Raw genomic sequence first — 27,345 nt, 5'->3', positions numbered from 1 at the left:
GGTGTCTCTGACAGCCAACAACTCAATACCTTTGCAAAGGTATTGGCAACTCTCCACCAGGGACAGTCTCTCCCTAGCACCTGGTCTCAGAACAGAGCGCAGCTCCTGCCCAGAGTCCCTGGGGGTCACAAATCTGCATGTGGCCCAACTTAAGACACAGGATCAGCTTCCATTATGAACCACGTGGTAGAAGATGACAAGGTCACCGAAAGTTAAGAAACAATCTCAATCAACTCTAAGAAAACCCCTCTCTTCATTAAAATTCAGGAAAAAAAGAAGTCTCAACTCCAACACTCCAACGTAACTTTCTGGTCGGTTGACTTTTTGTTTTTGACAATACATGGGTATTTTTCCTCCTTTAGGAAAGCTACAGTATTACCATACTATGCAAAATACATGCTGTTTCCATTTATTAGATCCTAAGAAGCTGAACACATCATGACAGTATTCATGGAAAGGCAGCCGCTAATATTCTATTAAGTAGATGCGCCTACATTAGCCTAAGCATCCCCCACGACATGTCAGTTTTGGTTTTTCAATGATTCATATTCAAATTAAAGCCATGCAAGCACCTAAAGTTTGCTTCCCCCTCCCTTTCTGTGTTTAGAATGATTTTCTTAATTTTCAGAGCTTCAGGTGTCACATTTTGTGGTCACAACACAAAATCAGAAAGGTCCTTGTCAGTACAACTGACGGCCCACATTGTGCTGCAATGACTTTTATTTAACCAAAACTAAAAGTGGCTCCCCTGTGCAACTGATAAAAATTAATCCTGTCTGTTAGGCAATTGAAACACGTGCCAGGAAAGAGGTAAACAAGACGCAGAGGAAAAAATTAGCCTGCTTCGAGTCTTTAAGTTGCATTAATAAATAGGATGTGTGTGTGTGTGTGTGTGTGTGTGTGCGCGCGCGCGCGTGTGTGTGTTTCATCCACCCCACCGTGAGAGTTCAGGAAGTGAATGCCTTGCAGGCTGACAGAGAAACCACGTTGCTGTGCATTTATTACCACTAATATGGGATTAGGAGGTTATTGCAGGCATCTGCGCAGTAGGGCCATCTGATAAGGATGAAGAAGCCCTCCTAACAGTTTGCTGCAACCTCAGGAGCAGCCCTCCACCCAATTCCTTCTGGAAGGGGTGGTGCTACAGCAAGGCTGCAGGCAATGTGGCATCTGGAAGCTTTCAGAGGATGTAGTTTGGGCAGCCATCACTGAAATGAACAATCAGGCAAGAAGTTGAAGGTGGACAGCAGCGTTAAATCCAGCATTAAATCGTGCCGGCTGAGTCACGAGGTCAGGCCCTACGGACGGTGGTGCACGTGGCGGCAGCAAATGAATGAAATCCAAACGCTTCCCCCAAGGGGATCCTTTCTGGGAACAGCAGAGTATGGCCAGGAGCGGCTGGTACAAGGCCACACTCGTTAGGACGCGGCCCAGCACCGAAGTGCTTGGGGTGGTAGTGCCATGCCTCGGTCATTCATTCCAAGGGGCGAATACCACGGCCTTGAGGGCCAGCTCTGTCCCTGTGGCCTCTCGAGAGGAGCCGTGTCTCTGGTGGAGAAGCATAACGGCTTGGCCGGGAGGCAGAAGAGGCCATCGGCAGGGGCCGGGGGCAGGAAGAGGCCTGGCTTATCCTCTGTGGGCACCCGGCCAAGGCACCCCCTTCCACAACATCCCAGAGACTGAGCAGCGGTGCCCTACCCCCAGCCCCCGATGGCTGGCTCGGGGGCAGCCCTCCCGCAGCCCCGGCGACTACCTGCTCCACTGGACGCTGTCCAGGCCAGTGGCGGCGCTCTTCTCCTCGTCCGTGGTGTTCTGCTCCTGCACCGAGGTGCTGGGCGCCAGCTCCGGGAGCTTGCTGCGCTCCATGATTACCATCTCTATCTCTGGAAGCAAACACAAGACACCAGGATGAGCCCACACGGCCCCAGACCGAGCTTTACAGATACTCTCGTGCTCAAGAAGGAGCCTGGCAGACTGCTCCGCACGTGTCCAGCAAACGCTCGACGGCGGTGGTGGGGCCCCTGCAATACGCACGCTGGGGGGAAATAAGACCGAGGCCTGAACCTCTCTCTCCTTTCATCTTGGTAGCGTTGAGAAATGGGGCCCTGATTTTGACAAGAAAGCACAGATCGCAATGATTTATTTCAAGATTTTTTTCTTCAACAGTTATTTATTCTACTTTATTGATACCATGCTTCCTTCCCAGAGGAGTTGAGGAGCGTGGAAGAAATGACACGTGGTTAATAAAACATAACCAAATTCACTGAAAATATTCTGAAACTGTTTACACTGTAGAAAGGCTCTGACATGACTGAAGCGTTTGTTTTCCCTTCCCACTTAACAACTTCCAGAAAGCAGAGAGGGGGAGGGACCCCGTTTTATTTTTCCCAATTAAGTAGGGGCAACTTTTGTAGCACCTGACTTGAGCACGGTGTACACTTTCATTTTGAGAAAAAGGTCTGAACCAACAAAGGAAAACATCCTGAGTTAGAGGTGGACGGTTGTTGCGCCGTGAGGTGTCCTGTTATAGAGTTCCTTGATGCACAGGTGTGGACCTTCAAATACTTAGTTCTTAGAACCCAGGGTTCAGGTAATGCCCCCCATCTTCGGGAGACATGATGAGGGGAAACAGAGGATGAAATGTGAATCTGCATCTCTGTTCAGGAATGATGGGCCGTGGAGCTGGGCTCTGCCACGGCCTTGTCATCGTCTTCCCCTGGACTCGTGCCTCCCACGTGGCTTCTGCTTCTCTTCTCGCCCCCTTAGTTTGTGGTCCACACCGAACCAAGTGATTTTAAGTGGAAATTAGCCCAGGTCCCCTTCTGCCTTCCCATCACACTCAGGATGGAATCCAAATGCCATTCATGGTATGAAGGCCTCGCACGGCCTGGCCCCCGTCCACCTCTGATCTCACCTCGGGGCCCTCCCCGCCCTGCCAGCTGTGCTGAGCTTCCTTCCCACTTGTCTTTGACCGGAGTGAGTTTGTTTCTGCCCCAGTATCTTTACAGAGCTGTCTGCTCTGCCTGGAACGCTCTCACCCCAGTCCTCCCTACCCAGGCACAACTCAATCACATTATTCGGGGCTCAGTTCAAACATCACCATCTCAGAGACGTCTTCTCAGACACCCTCCCCACTGGTTTTTCCTTTACCTCTTTTAGTTATCATGAACTAAACTCCATACTTCATTCAGACTTCCTTAGTTTCTCCCTAATATCCTTTTTCTATTCTAGGATCCCATCCTGGATATCACGTTATACCCAGCTGTCATATCTCCTTAGGCTCCTCTCAGTTGTGACAGTTTCTCAGACCTTCCTTCCTTATAGTTTGAGGAGACTGGTCCTCATTTTGTAGCATGCCCCTCAATCTGGGGCATTCTGACTGACGTTTTTCTGATAATTAGACTGGGGTTATGGGTTTCTGGGAGGAAGACCGCAGAGGGGAAGTGCTCCTCTCATCACATCCTATCAAGGGCACAGGCTATTGACATGACTTATGGCTGTGGATGTTCATCTGAATCATTTGGCCAAGAGAATGTTGGTCAAGTTTCTCCACTGGAAAGTGACTTTTCCTCCTCCTTGCATCCCACACCCTTTGGAAGCAAGTCATTAAGCACAGCCCACACTTAAGGATTAAGGAGTTCTGTTCTGTCTCCCTGAGGGAGGAACAGCTACATAAATTACTGGGAATTCTCCTGCATAGATCTGTCCCCTCCCCCCATCTTGATTTTACTTTATAGCATGTATAGCTACAGGTATCCCCACCTTTTCGAAAAGTTTGCTTTAGGCCACTTCGCTTTTATGAAAGACCTACATTAGTACCTCTTTTTCTAACCAAAAGAAACCTGAAAAGGATTTTCCCTTTTACAAAAATAGGCAAAAAGCAGAAATAGCATTGAGCGTTGGTGTTGCAGCAACCGTTATAGAGGCGTCAGGCACCCCATGCAGCGGGAGCGGCCCCGCCAAGCTCCTTCCCGGGAACCCCGCTCAGCACCTCAGCGTCAAGCTGCCGTAGCTCTGAACTGTGTCTGGAAGCACAGGTGCTTTACCTCCATTTATTTTGTGAATCTGTTACCAAGATGTGTCCTAAGGTAATTGCGTCTTGGCTTTACGCCATCTTGTCCTCCAAAAGGTTTCATAGGACCGCTCTACTTTTGGATCCCGGGGGGGAAACCTGCATCTGGATTTTCTATTTTCTATTTACTGGTTTGCTTGTTTCTTGTCTGCCTTCCCCAACTAGGATGTGGGCTTCCTGAGAGTAGCTGCCTTATCTGTCTTGTTCTCCACCAGAACTCCAGTGTCTAGTCCAGGGCCTGGCACACGGCAAGTGCTCACTACACATCTCTGGAGTGGAGCAATGGATGACAGGCCACCGGGGGTGGTTTTGGCGGCAGGCAGGGCTGGCAATGATGCACGGCAGCTGTGGCGTGCAGGGCGCCCCACTCAGCCTGCGATCAGTGTGTGCACAGTGGCTTCACCGGGGGATGTCGCATCCTCGCCACCTTTCTGGGACTCTGTTAGGCGTGACCGTGCTTGCAACTATCCTCTGGCTTGAGGACTGCATCCCCACATGCCCATGTGGGCCCGGACCCGGAGGAGGGGGCTTGCCTGCACCAGGCCCTTCCCTCCCAATGTGGTCTGGAGTCAGACACCACAGATCAGAGTCTCCCACAGGGCCGACCCTCTCACACAGGTGGGGGCTGACACATGATTTTTAAGTGGAATGTGCCTGCATAGTTTTGTATTTATTTTAATGTGCATTAGAAGAAAATTCTAGCTGCACATAAAACCTGTTCTTTTGTGGATGTTACTGCTTAGGATGAAGCTAAATTTAAGAAAAAACAAGTGAATCAATTCACCAAGAGCTACGGAGTAAACAGCAGTCCACGCAGCCTGCGGCCACGGCAAAGGGCGGGAGGCGCTGCAGACTGCTGTCTGAGAAGCACCATTCTCTCTCGTACTCGCATCCTCCCCTCCACCAGCCTCCTTCAGATGCCGCCCAACTACCCCCGTCTTCTCCAAAGTGGGGCGCAGACACACTTCAGTGGGTATGCCAGATGATTCGCTAGGCAGTACCTCTTTTATTTTTAATTATCATCTTTTAAAAATCTACTCTGTGTTATGATGTACATAACATTTGTACATTAATACAGATATGTACAGTTTATAATAAATGTATATCTATTGGGGAGATGCATGCTCAATTATGCATTTATTTCTGTTTACTACTAGGGCGTGTCATCAAAGACATCTGAAGACTACTAAGTGAGATGATGGTGCCAGTCTCCGGCTTCTGCCCTGTGACCTTTGACCTGCTTCCCATACTGCTGCGAGGCCCCCTTCCTCCTCGACTGCCTGGCTGACACAGCAGGAACTCAGCTCCAAGGACTCCCCAAGGTTCCGGGGCCAAGCCCTAGTGCCTCCACCTGCTGTGACATGGTTGTCCCTTTTTGGCTTCTTAATCTCCCTGGACTCTGAGAATTCTGGAATAGAGGAGAGGTTAAAGACAATCCAGTCGAGTGCTCACCAAACTTTGCTGAGCAGGTGCATGTTAATTCTGAATGACAACTTCCCAGGGCACCACCATGGTACGAGGTGAGAGCAGAGCTGCTCCAAGTACAGAGTGGGTGGGCGGGTGCCCGAACATCTCCAACCACGGGTTCCCTCACGGCCTCCACAGAGGCCCCTAAAGCTCCTTTCTGGAATTCTGGAGCTTCCCACACAATGGCCTGAAAACCACTAGTTTGGTCCTGAATACTGAATCTGAAGAAACAGAAACCCAGAAGTATGACTCAACACAGCTAGAAAAGCAGCAGCAGAAGCCAAGCCTGCTCCCCCTCCCACCTCCTAGGTCATGTCCTGGTGCAGAACCAGGCCCACAAGGGAATCTCCATGCACAACGAGGTTTCTGAACCTCGGCTGTGGCACCCTGGTTCTCACAGCTGCGCCCCTGTTCCCCCCGACATACTCCTCCTCCAGCTGGCATGGCTGTGGGATGAGCTGCTCCACTTAGTTTTCTAGGTAAAGTACACAATGCTTCTTTCAAAGCCAAACAGGTTTTTCCCCTTCTTTTAAACAATTTTATCCAAACAACTCTTAAAAGTAGTGATGCTTACCTAGGTCTGCCAGCTCCCTGCAACTGTATGCAAAATGCTATGTGGGCATGAGAGGAGTGGGTAATAGGTTTTTGAGGAGAGGGTCTCGCCAGATTCTCACCGTTCCAAAATGGATTCTACAGCCATCTTCAAAAGTGGCTGCCCAAGAGCATCTGGCCTGTCTTGGTGATCGAGGGTCAAAGGGCACCCCTCTTTATGCCACACCAGGAGGTCCGGCATGGTTCTGCACAGCCTTGTGGGCCCCCACTGCCACACCTCTCTGCTGACACTACACCCGCCTCAGAGAGGCCTAGCTCCCCTCCCAAGGTGCATTCGTCACGCTGCCGCCACCAGGGAAAGCAGAACAGTGGGCTCACGTGGACACAGATTTCCACTGATGGTCCCTGAGGCCAGGACCCAGGTGCTGACGATGAATTCCCAGGGGGCTCCATCTGCCCCTCAGTTATTAGGTTCTTTACCATGAGCTCCCACCCCACCAGGTTTCTGTTTTGGAGTCTGAAGGGACTGCAGCAACACTCTAGCCCAGTTTTGCTCAAACTTCAGTCATTTGCCTGCCTTTACAATTCCTGCCATGTCTGTGTGTTGCTTGTACTATTTGTTATTAATCATTTTATTTGAACTCCCACTTTTTTTTTTTTTTTTACTTAAATACATTTTCAACGAAAACTTTAAATCACTCCTATATCCTTCAATTGAGCAAGCCCACTCACAGGAATTTATCTGGAAGATACACCTCCAACGATATAAAAATGCACACTTACAAGGGTATTCAGTGCACTATTACTTGTAATTGCAAAATACTGGAAACTACCTAAATGTCTGAGCATAAAGATTGGTTGAATCAACTATGGTATGCACAGTGCAGCTGGGAAAGGAATGAGGAAGATCGCTGGTGAACTGATACGGAGTGATTTCCGGAGATAGTGCTAAGTGAAGAGAGCCAAGTGCCAAAGAGCATACACCGTGGGCTACACCCTGCATGTAAGAAAGAAGGGAAAATAAGGAAGCATTACCTACCTCTGCTGCTTTTTACACAAAGAAGTGCAGGAAGGATATTCCAGAGAACAATAAGTTAGTTATCTACAAGAGGGAGGGGAACAGGATGGAGAGAATGTGGGAGGAAGGACACTTCTTTGTACAAACCCTTTTGCAAAAGTTTTGAGTTTGTTAACATTCCAAATTATTAAAAAAAAGATATTAAATCAATATGAATGAGAAGGGAGACCCCTAAACTAAAACAAACAAACAAACAACAAAAAAAAAGACCAAAATATATTTCAAATGAATACCATACCTATCCTGAAGGGGGAAAAGAAAGGCAAGGCAGACAGATCCAAGTAGTTCATGACACAATACTTGACTCTATACCCTCAATTTGTGGACTGGGGATACATGAAGTATTTGGTGGTGGTGGGGAGCAGGAAACTGCAAACAACCCTGAACTCTTTATTTATCAAACAATGAACAGTTCTGGAACTTTTAAAAGATGTATTATAGATTGAGCAAATCGTAAATGTTTTGATGTCACTGGGAGCCAGGGCTCTCGCTGTAAAAGAAGAGACATCCAAATCTGGAGGGGGAGAAGGCAAGAAAGGACCCTCTGGGAATTGACTGGAATTGGAGGAATCGGTAATGTGTATTTTGTATACATACACGCATATATTTCCTAGCTCTGTGCACTGAAAGGGCCAAAAAGCAAGACACCCCATGTAGTCATGAGCACATCTGGTGCCCAGATCTTGGCCTCTAACACCATCACCCATTGAAAGGAACCAGGGCTTTTCAGAGAAATTAACCCTGAGGAAGGGCACAGTAGGTGGGAAATGAACCTTGAATACCTTGTTATGACAGAAAGTGTCAGGACTGATTGAAAAAAAATGATGGGGGCAGATCACAAAGACATAGGAGCCAGCTTGAAAGGGTTCTCAAGGGCCAAATCTGGGATGATTTGAGTATCAAATTAGTTAAACACAGTAATGAAATATAAACCACTAAAAAACTGGAATCCATGAGTCTGTGCCAAGAAGAGATAGATAAATAAATAAATGAGTGGGAGGAAGGGAGGAATCTTGCTTACAATGGAATACCGAGTGCTGACACTGGAAAACCAACATTGTACCACCATCCTGGTAAAGACTGCGTCAGCAAGAATCATCAATGAATGCCATATCTAAGGGGGAGTTTTTTTTAACTTAAGTATGGTTGACTTACAATATTATGTTAGTTTCAGGTGTACAGCAAAGTACACACACATATATATATTCTTGAACATATATATATTCTTTTTCAGATTCTTTTTCATTACAGGGTATTACAAGATATTGAATATATAGTTCCCCATGCTATACAGTAGGTCCCGTTGTGTATATCTGTTGATCTCATACTCTTAATTTATCCCTCCCCACCACTTACCCTTTTGTAACCATAAGTTTGTTTTCTATGTCTGTGAGTCTGTCTTGTAAATAAGTTCATTTGCATTTTTTAGATTCCATGTATAAGGGATATATGATATTTGTCTTTCTCTGTCTGACTTACTTCACTTAGTATGATAATCTCTAGGTCCATCTGTGTTGCTGCAAGTGGCATTATTTCATTCTTTTTTATGGCTGAGTAATATTCCATTGCACATATACACCACATCTTTATCCATTCATCTGCTAATGAACACTTAGGTTGCTTCCATGTCTTGGGTATTGTAAATAGTGCTGTTATGAACATTGGGGTATGTGTATCTTTTCCAATCAGGATTTTTGTTCTTTCTGGATGTATGCCCAGGAGTGGGATTGCTGGTTCATATGGTAAAACTATTTTTAGTTTTTAAAGGAATATCCATACTGTTTTCCACAGTGGCTGCACCCAGTTTATTGGGTTGGCCAAAAGGCTCCTTCGGTTTTTAAAGTAAAATTAAAAGACACATTTTTCATTTTCACCAAGAACTTTATTGAACAACATATTTACCATTTTGTTCCCCACCTTCTGCCATTTTTCAGGCAGCTTCATAATTCCATCTTCCCAAAACTTTTTATCTTTTTGAGCAAAGAACTGTTCCAGGTGCCTTTTACAGTCTCCAGGGAATTGAAAATTTTTCCATGAGGAGAATTTTGTAAAGACCGAAATAAATGGAAATCTGAAGGTGCAATGTCTGGTGAATATTGCAGATGAATTGGAACTTACCAGCCAAGATATAACAGTTTTTGCCTGGTCATTGAAGAAACATGCAGTCTTGCATTATCCTGATGGAAGATTATGCGTTTTCTGTTGACTAATTCTCGATGCTTTTTTGCTGCTTTCAGTTGGCCTAAATGGGAGTAGTATTTGTTGGAATTAATTGTTTGGTTTTCTGGAAAAAGGTCATAGAGGACTCCCTTCCAATCACACCATATACACAACATCACCTTCTTTGGATGAAGACCAGCCTTTGGTGTGGCGGGTGGTGGTTCATTTTGCTTGCCCCACGGTCTCTTCCGTTCCACATTATTGTACAGCATCCACTTTTCACTGCCTGTCACAATTTGCTTTAAAAACAGAATGCTTTCCTTACGTTTAAGTAGAGAATCGCATGAGGAAATACGGTCAAGAAGGTTTTTTTCCGCTTAACTTACGTGGAACCCAAACACAAAAGCGATTAACGTAACCAAGCTGGTGCAAATGATTTTCAACGCTTGATTTGGTTATTTTGAGTAGGTCGGCTATCTCCCGTGTGGTATAACGTTGTCTGTTCTCAATTAATGTCTCGATTTGATCTCTATCAACTTCAACTGGTCTACCCAACCCTGGAGCATCGTCCAGCAAGAAATCTCCAGCACTAAACTTCACAAACCACTTTTGATATGTTCGATCAGTCACAGCACCTTCTCCATACACTGCATAAATCTTTTTTTTTTGCGTTTCAGTTGTGTTTTTACCTTTCTTGAAATAATAAAGCATAATATGCCGAAAATGTTGCTTTTTTCTTCCATCTTCAATATTAAAATGTCTACACAAAAATTCACCAATTTTGGTAAGTTTTTTTTTTAAATGCACACTGATATGACAGCTATCACAATACAATCTAACAAAATTGTTTCAAATGAAGTTAAAGACAACTAAGCACTACTGGAGCCATCTTATGGAAAAAACCAAATGAAATTTTTGGCCAACCCAATACATCCCCACCAACAGTGCAGGAGGGTTCTAAGGGAGAATTTTAATGAGGCACAGGATATCTGCATTATCTCCAAGTGTTTCCCCATGGATTGCTAATTAGTTGCTAAGAAAAGGGAAAGTAACAATACAGTGCAGAATCTAGGCCTTACCTTAACCAGGTGGCCAAAATTAACATCACCTACGAAGGACAGACAGAAGGGCATCATGTGCCTCCAGATGTAAACAGGTGTTCTTTATACTATTTTTGCTTTTTTTCACTTTTTATACATTTGAAATTATTTTCAAATAAAATATTTTTAGCAATTGCTACAATCAGCATAAAACCAGTATAAACAGAAAGCAACTGTGGAAATATACACACGATGAATAAACAAAACAGTGCTGAGGCCTGTTGTGCGCATGGAAAGGGGAGATGAGGGAAAGTGAGGGGGTGTCAGACACATACACCCACCACGAGGCTCCCCTGAAGCTGAGCTCTCGGCAAAAATCCTCACACTATGGTGTTCAAGGCCCTCTCTGTCCCACCCAAAGCCATCTCCATGTCCACAGTTGGGGCAATGCTGATCTAGCGGAATCTCGGCAGCTTACGGAAGGGAAACTGAGGCGCAGAGGGGTCAGGAGGTGGGCTCTGCCCCTGGCTGCTGTAGGCGCCTCTTCCAGCTCTGCCCGTCAGCTGTGTCGTGTAAAGGAGCATCTGTGCGATATCAGCTCCTGTGCCAGGCACCGTGGCCCATGATCGTGAAGGCTCCAGCACCCGAGCCTGCTGGTGGGGGGGCCCCTCACACCACTGAGTTTTGAGCCTCTGGGAGTGGAGGGACATGCCTGTGAAGCTGCCAGGCTGGGAGCAAGAACCCAAATGTCCAGCTCCTCTGGCTTCAGCAGGCCCTGACTGGGCCCTCCTTGGCCTCTACTGTTTCCACAAAAACCTCCAAAAGCAAAAGAGGATCTGCACATCCATATTCACAGCAGCATTATTCACAGTAGCCAAAAGGCAGAAGCAACCCAGGTGTCCACCAATGCATGGAAGGATAAGCAAAATGTAGTATATCCAAAAAATGAAATATCGTTCAGATTTAAAAAGGAAGAAAATCCTGCCACATGTTACAACATGGATGAATCTTGTGGACATGATGCTCAGTGAAATAAGCCAGTCATAAAAAGACAAATACTGTATTGATTCCACTTATAAGAGGCACCCGGACTAGTCAAATTCATAGAGCCAGGAAGCAGAGTAGTGGCTGCCAGGGGCAGGAGGGAGGGAAAATGGGGAGATGTTTTGTGGGTACAGTTACAGTTTGGGATAATGAAGCATTCTGGGGCTGGAAGGTGGTGATGGCTGCACCACGATGCAAATGTGCAGGAGAGGCCCAAGGACTCTCAGGACCCAAGGACGTCAACCTCCGTCCCTTGATATGACAACTCTGGCCCAACCTGTGAGCTTCCCCAGTACTCTGACACACTTGATTTTTTTAAATAACAGCCATAATTCATCAACTTCCCAGGATGACGGGCATTCTAATCTGATTAGTATTTGGTAAACAAAGTGCTTTTCAGGGAAATGACAGGCATGACCTCCCAACAGTCTTTGACTTTCCAAGTTCAAGGATTTTCTCAGTTGTCCTCTGTGGTCAACATTCCAGCAATCACGGTGAGGCCAGACAATAAAAAGAGGGGAAGGGGATGATAAGAAAGCCTTCAGAAGAAGGTTAAGGGAAAGAGGAGAAAGATGCCCTTGCTGGTTACCTAGGAAATATGGGAAGGACCACATGCTACTGGCTGGCTTTGGAGCAGAACTGCAAGAGGCCAACAAAGCCTGGCAATGACAGGGTGTGTATGTGCTGAGTGTCTGGGGGTACCCCTTCCTTTGCTTTTATTACCGTTTACTGGACAGCACGAGATTGAACTCAGAATGTTTTTTCTGGGAAGTTGCTTTTCAGAGGATTTGTCTAAACTGACCTCCAATCCTTCTCCTTATACTAGTTAAGCCCATTGGAAAAGCTGGTGCTCCCACACCTCTCTACCCCAGTGGCCCATGCCCCACCACAACTCACCTCACTATTCGTTACAGAAATGAACAGAGAAAGAGGCCCCGCAGAAACTCGCCGGGGTGACCAAGCACAGAGTCCCCCGAGCCAAGCTCAAGTCCCCCGTCCAGGCTCCTCTGTTCTTCATCTTGCCAGGGCTCCTATTCAGTGCTCATGTGTCACAGGCTAAATGCTGAGGCACCGATGTTCTCATCGCTGACAACCTGAGGGCTGGGCATCGTGCAGCCCCCTCTATCGGTCAAGAAGCACAGAAAGGGTGATGACTTGCCCAGGGTCACACAGCTCCTCGGGGGCTGAGCCACAGGTGTCTGGGATGCAGACCCCGACCTCCTGATAGCTAGTCCCTGGCTCGCCCCAATCAGAAAATTGCCGGGCCTGGGGCTGGCTCTGGCTTTGCAGAAATGAGGCCAGGATCCATTTCATTTCAGTAGAAACTTCAAAGGAAAAAAAAAAAAAAAGCCAAGCTGGGGCTCTAAACTCCTAGGCACCCCCAACGCCCAGCTGACTTGGCAGGTTCAAAGTCAGTGCCATTCCCTTCCCTCCATGCCCACGTGGGGATTCAAGATAGGAGTAAGCTTTGAAGGTCAGGCTGTGAAACTGATGCCTACACTTTTTCCATAAGCAAAAAACCTATTTTTCCATAGGCCAAACCCTATTTTTCAAACAAGAAGTTCAAACGATTCAGTCTCTTGTCCTAGGCCCATTTATTAAGTTACTGCTCTAACTGAATCCAAAAAGAGATGACGGTCCTTCCAGACTGAAGAGGAGACTGACATGGAAGTGCATCTGGGTGGACTCGCCTCTGGCCAGAGGGACCAGGGCACCCTGGTCTTCCTTTCAGCACTCAAATTCTGAAAAGTGAGGGGGCCCTGTGATTTTTTTGGGTTTCAGAATGAGTTGCCCATCACTTGGGACCCGAGGCAGAGCACATTTCTTTGCAAACTGGGGGTGAGAGTGGAGGGTCCAGGGGTGCATATTCATTTCACACAACTCTTGTCAGGGCTTAAATGTGGAGGAGGTGTGAATTCTGGGTGCTGCATTGGTAGGAAAAAAACAAGTCAATGCCACATACAAATCAGGTCATGGCAGAACTGTGACTCGTGACATGTCTTTTGACTCCTGTGCTTTACGCCCCCTTTCTAAGTAAAGATTTCACCACTGAAATGGATGAAAATGGCAGGGTATGCAGGGGGGAACTGGCGCCAGCACCTCTTTACTCAGAGTCGAGGCTGTCATCAAGCCCCTAGATCCAGGGACAATGCAAGAAAGCACGCTAGAGAAGAAATGACTTGGAGGAGAAAACAGCCACATGTCCACCTCAAAACAGGAAGGGAATGGAAAAGAAAAATAAAATACAGGAAGGGAGAAGACGGCCTGAGGAAAATGGCGGAGTACACAGAAATAGTGTGGCTTTCTAAGGGAACACCTGCTGTTTCTGCTGGCCTGGCACCCACGCCCCCTCCTTCTGATAAATGCGCCTCATTTCTTTCTGAGGCAGTCACCTTAGGGTAGAAACACAGGGCCTGGCCACTCAGCACAGAACATCCCTCTACAGGGTGGGCAAGCCAGGTCCGTCAGCACCAACGAGCATCGGCTCCCAGACTCCAGCTGCAGCCCGTGGGAAGGAGCAGCTCCCTTTCCACTCGGTGGTAGGCTGGCAGGATGCGAGCCTCTCACGGCCAATGGTTGTCTGTGCACCCGGTCCAGCCCCGCCCAGGCCTCCCAGTCGCATGAACGATAACTGCCTTTTGTGCTTGAGCTAGTCTGAGTTGAATGTCTAAATCTTACAACTACAAGAATCCTAACATAGCCTCATTAAAAAAAATAAAAGTCATTACATTTCCTACAGTCACAATTTCCAGATGGGGAAAATGAGGTCCAGAGCTTGAGGAGGCCATCCAAGGCACACAATAGGTCTAGCTGGTGAGACAGGACCGTAGGTCACATCTCCCATCTCCTAGGCACCTCCCCCATCTACACTGTCCTCTGGCTTGAAAATGTGCCTGACACCCTTCCAAGTCACAGGAATTAACAGCTGTGTGGTTTCACCCAAACACAGATACAGTCTAAGGAGAGAACACCTTCAAACAGGAGACTAACTAAGAGATCAAATAAACAATTCAAAAAGCCCCAGAATACAGCTGCTGCTGCCCAGTTAGGTGTCTCTTTGCTGGACAGGCCTGTGAAAGTTGTATTTATTTACAGTGAGCTGGGTGGGAAGACAAACATGCATTCGAGAAAGCAGGAGGGCACTACAAAGCCAAGGAGTCGCGGACAGCCTCGCTCCACCGGGCTCTGAAGTCTGCATCAGCCGTCCAAGTAAAGCCTCTGGGGAAATTCCTGGGCCCTGCCTGGCACAACCTGGCTGAGTAACCGCCCAGAAAACAGTGTTTTGGAGGCTGGTGAACATTTCTCCCCGTGCCCCCTGCACAGGGCAGGTGGGCCCAGCCTGCAGGGAGTCCTTCCCCCGACCCCAACCTGGGAGCTGGGACGGCAGCCTTGCTGAACCTCTGAAGCCCCTGTGCGCCAGGACTGGGCCGCCTGGCTGAGTCATTTGATTGTGTGTTTGAGGCCAAGCCTGCCCTTGTCCACACCACGGTTAGTCACGGCCCCGGCCTGGTTAGACAGCAGCCCTTAAAAGGACTGGAACAAAAGAGGTAGCATCTTTCCAAAACAAAATTGACGAGAACACAGGGTGCAAAATGGGGTGAAGTCGTCCATTTTTCCCCCCTGCATGGCTACAGGACAGCTAAACCCAGGGGTTTAAGCAGACAGTTTTCTCCCAAGTTAGAAAAAAAGTCAAAACGATCCAAATAAGCAAACACGTATGGCTTACCTTGTGTCTGCCCCTCACCTCCCCACCAAAGTGACATTTGTTGGCAAAGGTTTCCCAAGCCAAAAAGGAATTCCTAAACCAAGATGCTTACTGCACACTTTGAACAGAAATAAAAGCGTACTAGAGATCTCAGCCTTAAAAAGAGGGCTGGTGGCACTGGGGAGACACTCTGGTTATACTTATCGAAATGTGATCGTGGCATTCGCTGAGAACTGCCAAGAAAATCAGAATGGGGCCAGCAGGGTGGGGATGGGGTGGGGTTTGGCTGCCCAATTGCAGCAAACTCCCCAGAACAAATGTGTTCTCAGTCACTGATTTACTGAGCTGCTCTGTTTTCCAGCTTCAGAGGCCCTGGACGCACACAGTCCGGGCTGATGGGCTGGGGAGCTGACTGCAGAGCAGCCACTGCTAGCCCAGGACTCAGGAGGATGGCTCGCAGGAAATGCTCCCCACACCCCCAGCAGAACACAGCTGGGAGCTGAGGAGAGCCCATGTCTGTCCCAAGAGGTGTGGTGGGAGCTCCCCTCTGGCGAGCAGAGCCCCTACCCCACTTGATCCCATCACCTCCTCCACCCTGAGTGCCTGGGGCCACGGCCAGAGACCCCATCTGTGTGGCTGTGAGCCTGGCCCATGACACAAGCAGCTGGACAGTTCAAGCTTGCTTCATCCCAGAGCAGACAACGCTCTCCAGATGGAGGAGGTGTTAGCATCTAAACGACAGGGGGGTGAAAAATAAACCAGAATCATTCCTGACAACGGCAGAAAAGAGGACAAAACGATTCTGTTTATTGAGCACATAGGCACCAAACACAAGTGTACCTCACTCTAAACAGATGAGGGCTTGAAAAAAATCTTTATGTAAGAATCTAGGGGATTATATTTGATCATTTGATGCCAAAAAACCATAATCTTATTAAAAGCACCTAATTTCATTAAACATGGGCTATTTTTCTTCCTGCAGTGAACTGGAAATAATGACTTCTGTCAAAAATCATAATCCCGGGTTATCGGGAGTAATAAGAACAGCAGTAATGATAAAGATTGACAATAATAACAGTAGTAACAGTAGCGGGAGATACTTATGACATGTGCCAGGCACTGCTCTGAGCATGTTACTTGTATTAATCTGTTTAATTCTCTTAATAACAAAGTATACTTTGTTATCAAGAGGCTACTATTTGTTAGCCTCTTGACAGATGGGGAAACGGAGGCACGGGGCTAAAAGGAAAGGGCCTTGCTCCAAGCCACCCATCCGACAAGGGCAGGCCTTGAACCAGATCTGCCCACAGCTGCTTCCCAGTGGCTGGCTGTGTAGAATGAGGTACACCGGTGCCTGGAATGACAGCTGCACCCACTGACACACAAGGGGGACCAGACACAGAGGACAGCCTGGCTGTCAGGTCGGCGTTCACGGGCGCAACTCACCTTCACTCTCCCCACTCGTCTTGGTGCCTTTTGAACCACCCTCTGTACCTTTAGCCTTCTCGGCGTCTTCTTGGGCATCCTCGGCGGGCCCTTTCTCCTCATCTTCTTCCTCCCCAACGTTTTTGTAGTTGGGTCTCTTTTGCACCCGCCTCTTGCCCTTGTGCTTGTTCATCTCAAGGGACCGCTCTAGCGTCTCGGTGGGTTTAATGAAGCACCGAATGCTGGGCTTGGCCTGGAAAGTCAAACCAAGGTAACAGACGGATTTGAACGTTGCAATCTCACTGGCTCCTCTCAAGCTTCCTGAGAGTTTCTGCCCCAAGAAATTCCTTTCAATACAACAAATTCTACCTCCTCGTTGATTATTATGACTATTATTAACATCAGCACTATTAAATAATCCAAACCACAGCACCAGCTACCATTTATTGCCCACAGTCCTAAGTCACTCTGCACTTAACCCACACCAGCTCCCTGCTTCCCAAAGGTCAGAAACACACTTTGAAAGTGGTACTTTTATGGTACTTTCTATGTGCCCGATGCTGTTCTAAGGGCTCTGACTATATTATCTCACTTAAAGTTTACAAAAACCCCACAAAATAGTACTGTTGCTATGCCCATGTTATGCTCAGATGAGAAAACTGAGGTTCAGAAATGTTACGTGACCGCCCAAGGCCACACAGCCAGGAGGTGGCAAAGCTGGGATTCAAAACCACTTACCATCTGCACAATTTATGTCTTAACCACAGCACACTATTAACTTCTAATTTAAATATATTTATTTTAAAAGGAACTGTATATCACAACAGAAATGGAACACCAGTGTACCTTGCTAATATAACAATAAAAAATAGAAAAGAAAAAGCAACGTGTATTGGATGTAACCAAATGCTGGCTCTCTTTAGAAGGGGAGCCTGGCAAGTATGAGTGATAAGTTAAAGCTCATCCCCAAAGGAAGCCTGCCCCCGAGGAAGACGTTTTCCCCTGAAAAGTCGGAAGGCTTCTAAGAGAAATGAAAAAGACCTGTGTGTCACCATGGTTCATATCCTGCGTTGTGGAAAACATGGCTGTATCTCAGTCCTTATAGCAACCATGAGATGTAGGGATTATCAGTCCCATTTTACAGATGAGAAATGAGGTTCAGAAGGGTTAAGTGACTTGCCCAATGTCACACAGCTACTGAGCTGCAGAGTCAGAATTTGAATTGAAGCTTGCCCAATCCCAAAGCCCACGCTCTTTCTAAAATAACAGTGCTTCACCAGGAGCTCAAACTCAGTTCCATGTTTAGTGCTCTTTAAAAAGTATTTACATGCAAATGAACCAGGTCTAGAAAGTAGCAAAGACCACACACACACAAAAATTGTCCCTGATTTGTTTGGGGCAGGATTCTGATTGAAGTGTTTTTCTCCAGGGTCTGGATGATATTCCGACATCATTTTGTCATTGAAAAACAGAAAAGTTTTAAAGTAAACTTTTCCATTATCTTGATATGGTCTATCCATCTTATGAATTTACCCCAAACAACCACCAATTGTGTTCTGGGGGCCACCGTACCTTGCCAATAAGTGGAATGTGCTCCAAGAACACAGATTAATTTCAATAACACTCAAAACAAAACCTAATTGAAAGTTAAATTAGCATCTAAATCCAGACATTAATTTTTATTTACCTACTTTGGATCATTCATCCACAAAAATGACAGATAAATTGAGACATGATTCTACTGTCCAAGAAACCCAGATAGTGAATTACAGATGCCAATAACCAAGAGCCCAGAGAAGGGAGCGTGCCGGGCGCGCACCACTTGACAGACAGCATCAATCAGAGCCCACTTAGGACGCTGTGCGATTGAACGCAGCCCCGGATGCCCCCCTCATCCTCTCCTAAAGGACCCAAACCCGCTAAGTTAGGGCCCCAAGATGAAGTGACTGTTTCCTCTGATTACCACTTACTCCCAGTGAATTTTAGAGCATACCATACTCAAAGCTTTTCAGAAACAGAAAACTGAGACCAAACGCAGAGCAAAACACCACTCAGTTAGAAGCTGAGAGCAGAAATTCACATGGATAGATGCAGAAACCTCTCCCTGAGCTCTGTATAGACTTAGATGTACAGAAAAACCGGCAGCACTAAGGGAAGCGGAGCAGTGCACGAGTTCCAGGGCTGGTCAGAGCGGTGTGAACCCCAGCTGAATCCTACATGAGTGGTGGGGCCTCTCTGAGCTTCTGGCTACTTGTCTAAAACATGGAGCAATTCTGGCTTCCTAGAACTAAAGGAAATCAGGGATAGAAAGTTCCTTCAGAGCCTGGCAATGCACTAAGCAAACAACAGTTACCTTCCTTTCCCTGACTATACTAAAAAAAAAAAAAAAAAAAAAAAAAGTCAACTGTGAAAATGAATTCAAAAACTTTCCAAGGGGTCTGCTTTTCTCCATGATCAGGTGTTGGGGAGGGAGGGGGGAAGGATGCTTAACAGGGACATTTCAAACCTTTAAAATGCAACCTACCCAGTAAATAGCTGGAAATAACCTAAACGCCCATCAACAGGGAAGTGATTAGGTAATTATGGTCTGTCCATAAAGTGGGAATCCACGTAGATGTTAAAAAGACTGAGGACTTTTTATATCTACATAATGCTGATGCGGAAACAGCATCAGGATAAAAAAGCAAGAACAAGAAACAAAGCAGAGTCCCTTTTGGGTAAAGCTTTATGATGGTATAAACACAACTTTTCCTGGAAAGCTGCATAAGAATATATTAGCATTTCATGTTGGGGGAAAGAAAGAAGGCAGGTGGTACTGTGTGTGCACACCCACAGAAGTGCACTTAAGAGTTTTTCATTTCTATACCTTTCTGTTTGGTTTGAAATTTCTAATCATGTATGCATGCTAACTTCTAAAAAAGTTCAACAGGGATCCTTTGGACACTGGAGTTATAGACTTTATTTTCCCCCCTTTTCTTCTATATTTAAAAAGCCTGATTTTTGTTGTTGTTGTTAATACTAACAACATCAAGATCCCATAGTTATCATGGAGAAGCTGATATGGTGTGGCTGGGAAATGTGGGCAGGCATTCCTGATCATTTCTGCTGCTTCTCATCAAGAGCCTTCTGGCTGCTAGCCCCCCAGGAATCTCTGTGTTACACTGGACAACCTCAGATGTTCCAGACGAAAAGCCCCCAGGAGAAGGGCCACCTCGCACCCCACTGTGCTCGCCCACTAAACCAGGAGCCTGGAGCAGGGCAAGCCTTGACAGGCTGCTGAATGGTGGCCTGTATCATAACACATCCAATGTGATGGAGAGAACAAGAAGAAAAGGGAGGGGCGATGAAGAAAGGAGCCTAACATCTCAGGAGGTGTGCTTAGTAGAAGAGCCAGCACAGTGGAATCAACCAGAAGAAATGGGAAAGCTCACTTCAGAGTCAAAAAACAGAAGGCCTTTGGGTTTATCTTCTCATAAAGAAAGCACACCACGCATGCCTCAGAGAAAAGCCTTCTGCAAATAAGGTCTAGGTTTCCCAAAGGCCGCAGGCTCGGGTTTCACCAAGGGCTCACCTCCCAGGGCCCTGGAGTCTGAGCTGCAGGAGGCATGGAGACTCGGGGCGCTCCTTGCTGACTCCAGAGATGCTGCCGGGTACCCGAGTGGGGGATGCAGGAGGGGAGCCTTGGGCTCTGTGGCTGGGACATTCAGGCTGGCTTCTGGGGTCAGAGGCAGCTGAAGGCCAGCAACGCCTTCCGCCAGCCTTCATGCCTCCGACCTTTGGTCCTTGTTTCAAAGTTAAATATCGAAAAGGTGACTCCCCAGGGGGCAGCGATAACTAAGGCCTTTCAGGGGCTGTGGGATCTGAGAACAGGTTCTGCAAGGACAGTGAGAGGGGTCAGGGGCAAGGGGTCAGGAAGAAGGACGGAAACATGCAAGGCCCGGGCATCTGAGTGGAAACGGAGAGGCAGTATCACCAATGCCACAGACATCAAACGGAATGTCCTCCACTAGTTCTTGGTGCAGCCCTTTGAAAGACCCTGACACAGACCGGACCAAGTTGCAATCAATCAGTCGAGGATTCCGTTCACAGTTAAAAAACAAAACTATCAACTTAAAACATGTACATGTACACCATGTTTTCCTGTGTTGATAGATATTTGCATGACAGTACACAGAGCAAGGTCTGGAAGGATACACAAACTGAAAACAGTGGTTCCTTTTGAGGAAGATACTGAGGTTGGGGGAACTTTCACTTTCTACTCTAGTCACTTCTGTACCATTCAGTTGTTTTACCCCAAGAAAGTATTACCAGTGCCATTAAAATGTAAAGAATACCTTTAAAGAATGTACCTAACGCCACTGAATTGTATACTTAAAAATGGTTAATCCATTGTAAACATTACTTGTTATAGGTATTTCACCACAATTTAAAAAAAAACTTTAAAAAAGGCACCTCTGAAAGTCAGAGTGGTGATTAGCTGGTGGGAGGGGGGTGGGGTGCTGGTTACAGACTGAGAAGGAGCTGCATGGGATGCCAGAGATGTTTTCTATCTTGACCTGAATTACAAGCTTTCCCCGCAATCTGAAAGTAGAGCATTCCCATGAAACCTTCTGTAAGCCAGGACGGTGCAAAGCAAGAAGCAATTGCCTTAGGACACATCTTGCTAACAGATATGCAAAATAAACGGTGATAAAGCAGATGCTCACAGACACAGTACAAAGCTACGGGGGTTTGACGCTGAGGTGCTGAGTGTGGTTCCCGGGAAGAAGCTCCCACTGCTTGGGGTGCGCACTGCCTCTGTAACAGCTGCTGCAAAACCAACACTGTACCTGATTTTCACTTTTCACCTTTTTTCGTAAAAGTGAAAATCCTCTTTAGATTTCTTTCAGTCTTTTGCAAAGTGGGCTTTGGTAACGGAGAAGCAGCCTCAAGCAAACTTTTGAAAAGTGGGAGACGCCTGCACACATTAATGTAATCATAGGTACAAAGCCATCAAGCAGTACAGCGAAGATTACTGCACTTTTATGCACTTGACTCATGTTATCCCTCGATTTTAAAAAATGTTTGCTAGAGGATTTCCAATAAATTCAGATCGTCATTATGCCCTAAATATAAGCTAGGAGCAAATCAGACAACTCGAGAAGCTGGCTTCGCGGCAGTAGCCAGGGGGCTGAGCCCCGACTAAACACCAGGCGCTGGGCTAGGAGCTCACAGACCAGCCAGGAGCTGCAATGTGCTGCTGTGCATCCCACATGGACACCAGGAGACAGAGGACACTGCGGGCACAGAGGAAGAGTGGGGAACTGTGCTAGGACAGGCGTGGGTGGGTGGGGAGCTTTGGAAGCCTTTGTGGCAAAGGAAATGACTGGTCTGAGTCTTGAGTGTTAGCAGGTCACTGGAATACATGGGAGTAGAGGAGAATGGTTTGAAGGCCAGCTCAGAGCTCTGGACAGTCACCTTTATTTCTGTCAAGGCCAGGACCACCTGGAGCTGGTGCACGTGGTGACAGCGGTGGTGCCCTGGGACACAGTGTGCTTGGCCAGCTCCCAGGTAGCAGCAGGGGGTGCTGCTGAGCCAGTCAGGTGGCCTCTCCAGCCAGTTGTTCAAGAAGGAGTTCGTGATGCTCATAGCCTGGGAAAGGAGGTCTGTGGCCCCTGCCTTGGCACATACAACCTGTTGAGTGGGTTTCCTGGTGCCACTCAGTGCTGCAGAGGGAAGGGGAGAAGGCAGCATGGGGACAAGAGGCAGACCACCCAGGGCAGAATCCTGACTGAGAAGAAAAGGAGGGAGAAAGAGACTGGTGGCTGGAAGGGGCAGGTAAGGGAAAGGACAGGTGACATGGCCCGGAATTCTGTCTGGATTTGTGGGAGCTGTCACAATGGTCAAGCTAAGAGAGCTCACCTTCCAGGCTTTCCCAGGCCCTAGTCTGCTCACCTTCAGAGGAAGCAACTAGAATCCTTTTGCTCAAACAGCTTTCTAAGGGACTTGAGAACTAGGAGACAGGTTTTCCTCTATGGAAGAAGGCAGGTCATGATGCTAACAAAAACATGTGCAGCATAAGGGCAGACCTGAGCCCAGATCTCTGACCCACTTGCTGGCCAAGCGAGCAGCGAACCTGACCAAATGAGCCTCAGTTCCCCCATCTGAAAAACAGGGACAATAGCAGCTCCATCACACGCTGCCATGGGGCTGAAGTAAGATGCTGAACACAAAACAGCTGGCATGACGCCTGCCACAAAGAGGCACTCTAGAAATATTTATTCACCTTCGAATATTGCCCTCCCACCCCCGCCCCGGCAAATAGATCACTAGGCTGGAAGAGATGGCAGGGGAGGGGGGCTAACTTTTAAAATCCAATCAAACTAGCAACTTACCATTCGCTGGCTTTCTGGTTTGTGAGTGCGTGAGACTCACCTCCCCAAAGTGCTCCTGGGCCCCGGCCCCCCTCCCTGACCTCCAGCCTCTGGCCCTGCAGGGTGTACGGCACAAAGGAAGGGTGGGATCCACGGGGCGCTGGAGCAGTCGGAGTCCGGCTCGCTGTCCCATGCACCCTGCTTGCTGCTTTCTCCTCCACGGGCCTCAGTTTCCATGTGTATCGAATGGGCCTCACATTGGCACTTCCCCGTAGGGCTCCTGTGAGGTGCCCAGAGGTAGTAACGTGCTTTCTTGTTATTTTTTTCAGGTAATGATAACAACCATGGCTAACACCCAGTGAGCATGTGCAATGTGCCCAGCGCTGCTCTGGGCACTTGACATATACTGACTCACTTTATCCTGCAAACAACAGAAGCGGGAGGGAGCTGCCAAGGGCGAGGGACTTGCCCTAGGTCACTGCTCATGAGAGGCAGTGGTTTGAACCTGAGAAGTGTAGCTTCAGCGCTCCCCACGTGCTCAACCATTCTGCTGTCCCACTCAAGCGTTCACTCCCTCCCACAAGCACCTGCCGAGCCTCCCCATGTGAGCCCGGTCCCCTGAAGGGTGGATGTAAAGGCCCTGCCATACCGGGGTCACACTGCTCGGAGGAGCAGGTAGCCCTGCTTGGGGACAGTCCACACATCACATCACTTACTGGGTGGCCCTCTGACCTGACAGGCATCAGGGACGAGCACAGTGTGTCATTATTTCCCATTTTTGTCTCACATGCACAGGGGTCACAGTGACCCAGGTTTACGCCAACCGTAACCAATGGCACTGCAGCACAAGCTTGGCAACTGGCTTCGCAGGGAAGCAGGGCCGCTAATTGCCGCCAAGCGAGCCTATGCTCATTTCAGAACGAGGTGATCAGCAAGCAAACATCAGACGCAATAAACTCCTGGGTGATGTATGGGTGCGTGTGCTACATGCCAAACCCTGAGTGACACGGGGCTGCTGAGCCAAAGCCCACACACGTGTCCAGAATTCACAACTGCAGCCACATCAGCGAGGCGACTGGGCCACACAGCTGAGCTTAATGGCGAAAATAAAACCCGTGGCGGGGGAAACATGAAGAGGTAACAGGCCACTTCCATTAACAAGAGGAGCGTGGCTTCTTCCCCACGATCGGCCAATTATCAGGGAGTGTTGTGGCGGCCAAGGCATAACCCAAAGCAGTGTGCATTTATCTGGAATCAGAGCCCTCTCGGAGCTCAGACGCCTTGCGCTGCACACAGACGGTGCTCAGACTCTGTGGGGACCCGCAGGTCACGTCAAGATGGTGTTGGGACTTCTTAGAAAGCAACCTCGGGGTGCTGCTGGGTCTGTAGGAGACCAGCCTCATCCCCTGTCCTTCCCCCTGGTCATCTTCTCTGTCCCTCTCAACGTCTAGCATTGCCTAGTCTGTCCCTCTGACGCTGCATCTGGCACTCCATCAAGAACTAATGAATGCTTGTAGGATGAATTAATCCCAAGATATTTATGATTGAAGAGGCATGTTCAACGCTCATGCAAAATAAAATACCCTGTACTCTGATTAAACAGTGACAAACCAAGCACTTAGTTGGTATTTCTTTAGAAGGAGTATTTTACATCTTGTCCTCTAAGAAAACATAATGAACTATGAAGTAGTGGTGACTCTCAGTGACCTGAAATGTTCGGTCCAGAACCCCACATCTCACGCTAACCTGGAGACCATCATTGGGGATGGTGGCAGAAGAGCACGAAGTAGAAACAGCCTGGGGACTTGGGGTTGGATGCGTGCAGTCCCGCACAATTGGGGGATGACAGAATGACCCCTTAACCCCTGTTAAGTTAGCGTTGGCTTCCTCATGCAGAGAATGTGATGATGACACTACCTCACTCCGTGGGTTATTAGGAGCCTAAAATGAGCTGGTAAAGGAGGCGAATGAGCGCGCTCCTCGTTTGTAAAGTTTACACGTCCCCCTCCCCCGCTGACCCAGCATGCTGCTTGCCTTCTGGCCCCTCTTCCGATCCCAGACAGCCAGTTCATAACCAGCAAGGTCTCTGGCCCACCATTTTCCGTGCCTTGACCTCCCAACCCTCACCACCACCCCACTCTCATCAAGGTGAGCTCCTCATCCTTCGTCCTCAGATCCGGTGTCACCTCACCTCCCTCGCCGTCATCTCCCAAAGCTGTTTTCCATGTCTTCCCAGACGCAAACCTTAAATCTGTGTTGACATGCTTGTTTACCGTCTGTTTCCCCACCAGGATGTCAGGACAGGGACCTCATCTGTCCATCTTGCTTGTCCTGAAGCCCCTGGGGGCAGCACCACGCCAGCCTGGAATGGGTGGGTGCTCCTGGAATACCGTGGCGGGAGGTGGGGGAGGAGGGAGAGCAAGCACGCCAACCAGTCTGGCATGCGGTCAGTGCCTGACAGAGGGGCGCTGCTCCTGCTAGGGACGGACCACCCACAGTCCAAGTTTCACCCAGAACAATACCGATGGCCCGAATAAAGCCCTTTCAAGTTTCTTTTCTTTGCTCATGAAGCTTTCAAGAATCTGCCCCCATACCTGGCTAGAGGTTCCCGGGGCGGGGGGGGGGGGGGGTCCCCTGAGGTTATGAGCATCGCAGCAAGTGGTCAGTGGGCAGTCAATCTCAGGCCAGCCAGGACTCAGAGCTCACGGGGGCAACCACACTATCCATCCTCCAGGATGAGAGTTACACCCACCCGCCATGCTGACTTGTCCTAGGTTGGGCAGTGAGTGACCGGAGTGGCCCTATTCTTACCCGTGTGCGGACCCCCAGCCTCCTGTCAGGTGAAGCACCCCCCCAACCCCCGAGCAAAACCCAGTTTCCTGGATGGAGGACTTTGGCCCTGACCAGGACGGGATTTCCTTGCTCCTTAGAGATACGGTGCTTGCTGTCCCTGTTGAGATTCATTATTTCAAGACAACTGAAGTTGTCTTGCATGACAAACACCGTGGACCCTGAGGTTAGGATGTTCCCACTTCCCCCAGCATAAACTCCTGAGTCCTCCGATGGCCTGAAAGGCGCCACCTGCTTCGGACTCTCATTACCGCCCCCCCCGCCCCGCCCCGTCTCATCCCCCACCACGCCTCATCCCCCACCACACTCTGCCTCACCATGCTGCTCTTTGCCGGTCCTGACACACCAGGCACACCCGCCTCAGGGCCTTTGCACTGGCTGTTCTTTCTGGCCCAAATGCTCTTCCCCCCAGATTTCTACATGACTTGCTCCCTCAATTCCTTAAAATCTACGCTCTAATGTCACTTTCCCCGTGAGGCCACCCTATGGAGAAGTGCACCCCTCCCAAGCCTCCTAGCACAGCCCCCCTCCCTCCTCTGCTTCACTATAGCTGCTCTTCCAGAGCTCGTCTCACATCAGAACATGCTCTGCTGTTCATTAATAGTTTTATGGTTCCTGTCTCTCTTCCCACTACGAGAGAAGCTCCCGGAAGTCAGGGGGTCTTTGTTTTGTTCATGGTGTCTCTCTAGTCCTAGAACACTGCCTGGTACACACCCAGTAATTATGTATCGAACAGATGAATAAATAATGCTGTCCCAGCTTCAAGGAACCCAAAGTCTAGTTAAAAAACTCAAATGCCGGGCTTCCCTGGTGGCGCGGTGGTTGAGAGTCCGCCTGCCGATGCAGGGGACACGGGTTCGTGCCCCGGTCTGGGAGGATCCCACATGCCGCAGGAGCCATGGCCACTGGGCCTGCACATCCGGAGCCTGTGCTCCGCAACGGGAGAGGCCACAACAGTGAGAGGCCCGGGTACGCAAAAAAAAAAAAAAAAAAAAAACCACCTCAAATGCCCAAAGGGGCCTGGCCACTGATAAAAATTCACAAAGCCCCAGGGCACAGACAGCAGAAGTGGTGGGTGCCTCCTCTTCCTGTCCCCACCCTTGATTTTCCTGATTTCAGGCGAGACCTGGAAGAAGCCACCAATGGCTCAATGCAGACTAGGGGAGGTCTCCATTCAGTGACACTGCCTCGCCCCTCCGAGCCACCTCTGAGCGGTCTCCAGCCTGGTGGCTGCCCCAGTCCGTTCTGTGTCATGCTGCTGGGCAGACAGAAAAGCCAGCTCAGGCCTGAGTCACAGAACCTTCTCCGTGCCCACTCCCGCATTACCCACTGTGTTTTGCCCTGTCAGCTCCTCCAGGCTGTAGCCATCCAGAGAATCCCTGGCCCTCCTCTGTTCCCTGGACCAGGACCTGCCCCTCAACCCCGCAGGTCAGTCGCCGGTGGCCCTGGCTACAGGTCATGCCTCTGTGAGCCTCCACGCCGCAGGGCTTCCATCAGCTGTGCAGCCCCCTGCTTCCACACAGCAGGAAGGGAGAGGCGACGGTTCCTACGTGGAATGTGCTGCACCCTGGATTCTCTCTGATTCTGTTAAACCCCCA

General features: G+C 48.6%; 1 protein-coding gene across 3 annotated transcripts in view; it reads right to left on the bottom strand.

Moving 5' to 3' along the window:
- CLEC16A (C-type lectin domain containing 16A) overlaps nt 1-27,345 on the bottom strand; it is a 210,078-nt gene that overhangs the window by 139,073 nt on the left and 43,660 nt on the right. For 2 of the 3 annotated variants that reach the window (XM_079943839.1, XM_079943841.1), the window contains exons 10-11: nt 16,566-16,797; nt 1,754-1,883 (exon numbers count right to left, since the gene is read on the bottom strand). In XM_079943839.1, the coding sequence (XP_079799965.1) occupies nt 1,754-1,883; nt 16,566-16,797 (362 nt within the window). The remainder of the gene's footprint in view (nt 1-1,753; nt 1,884-16,565; nt 16,798-27,345) is intronic. The other variant, XM_079943840.1, reaches the window with a different exon arrangement.

Source organism: Stenella coeruleoalba (genome assembly GCF_951394435.1).
Source record: "Stenella coeruleoalba genome assembly, chromosome: 15".
NCBI classification, from domain to species: domain Eukaryota; kingdom Metazoa; phylum Chordata; class Mammalia; order Artiodactyla; family Delphinidae; genus Stenella; species Stenella coeruleoalba.
Note: the sequence above shows the minus strand (reverse complement) of the source record. Positions and strands in the feature narration are given on the sequence as shown.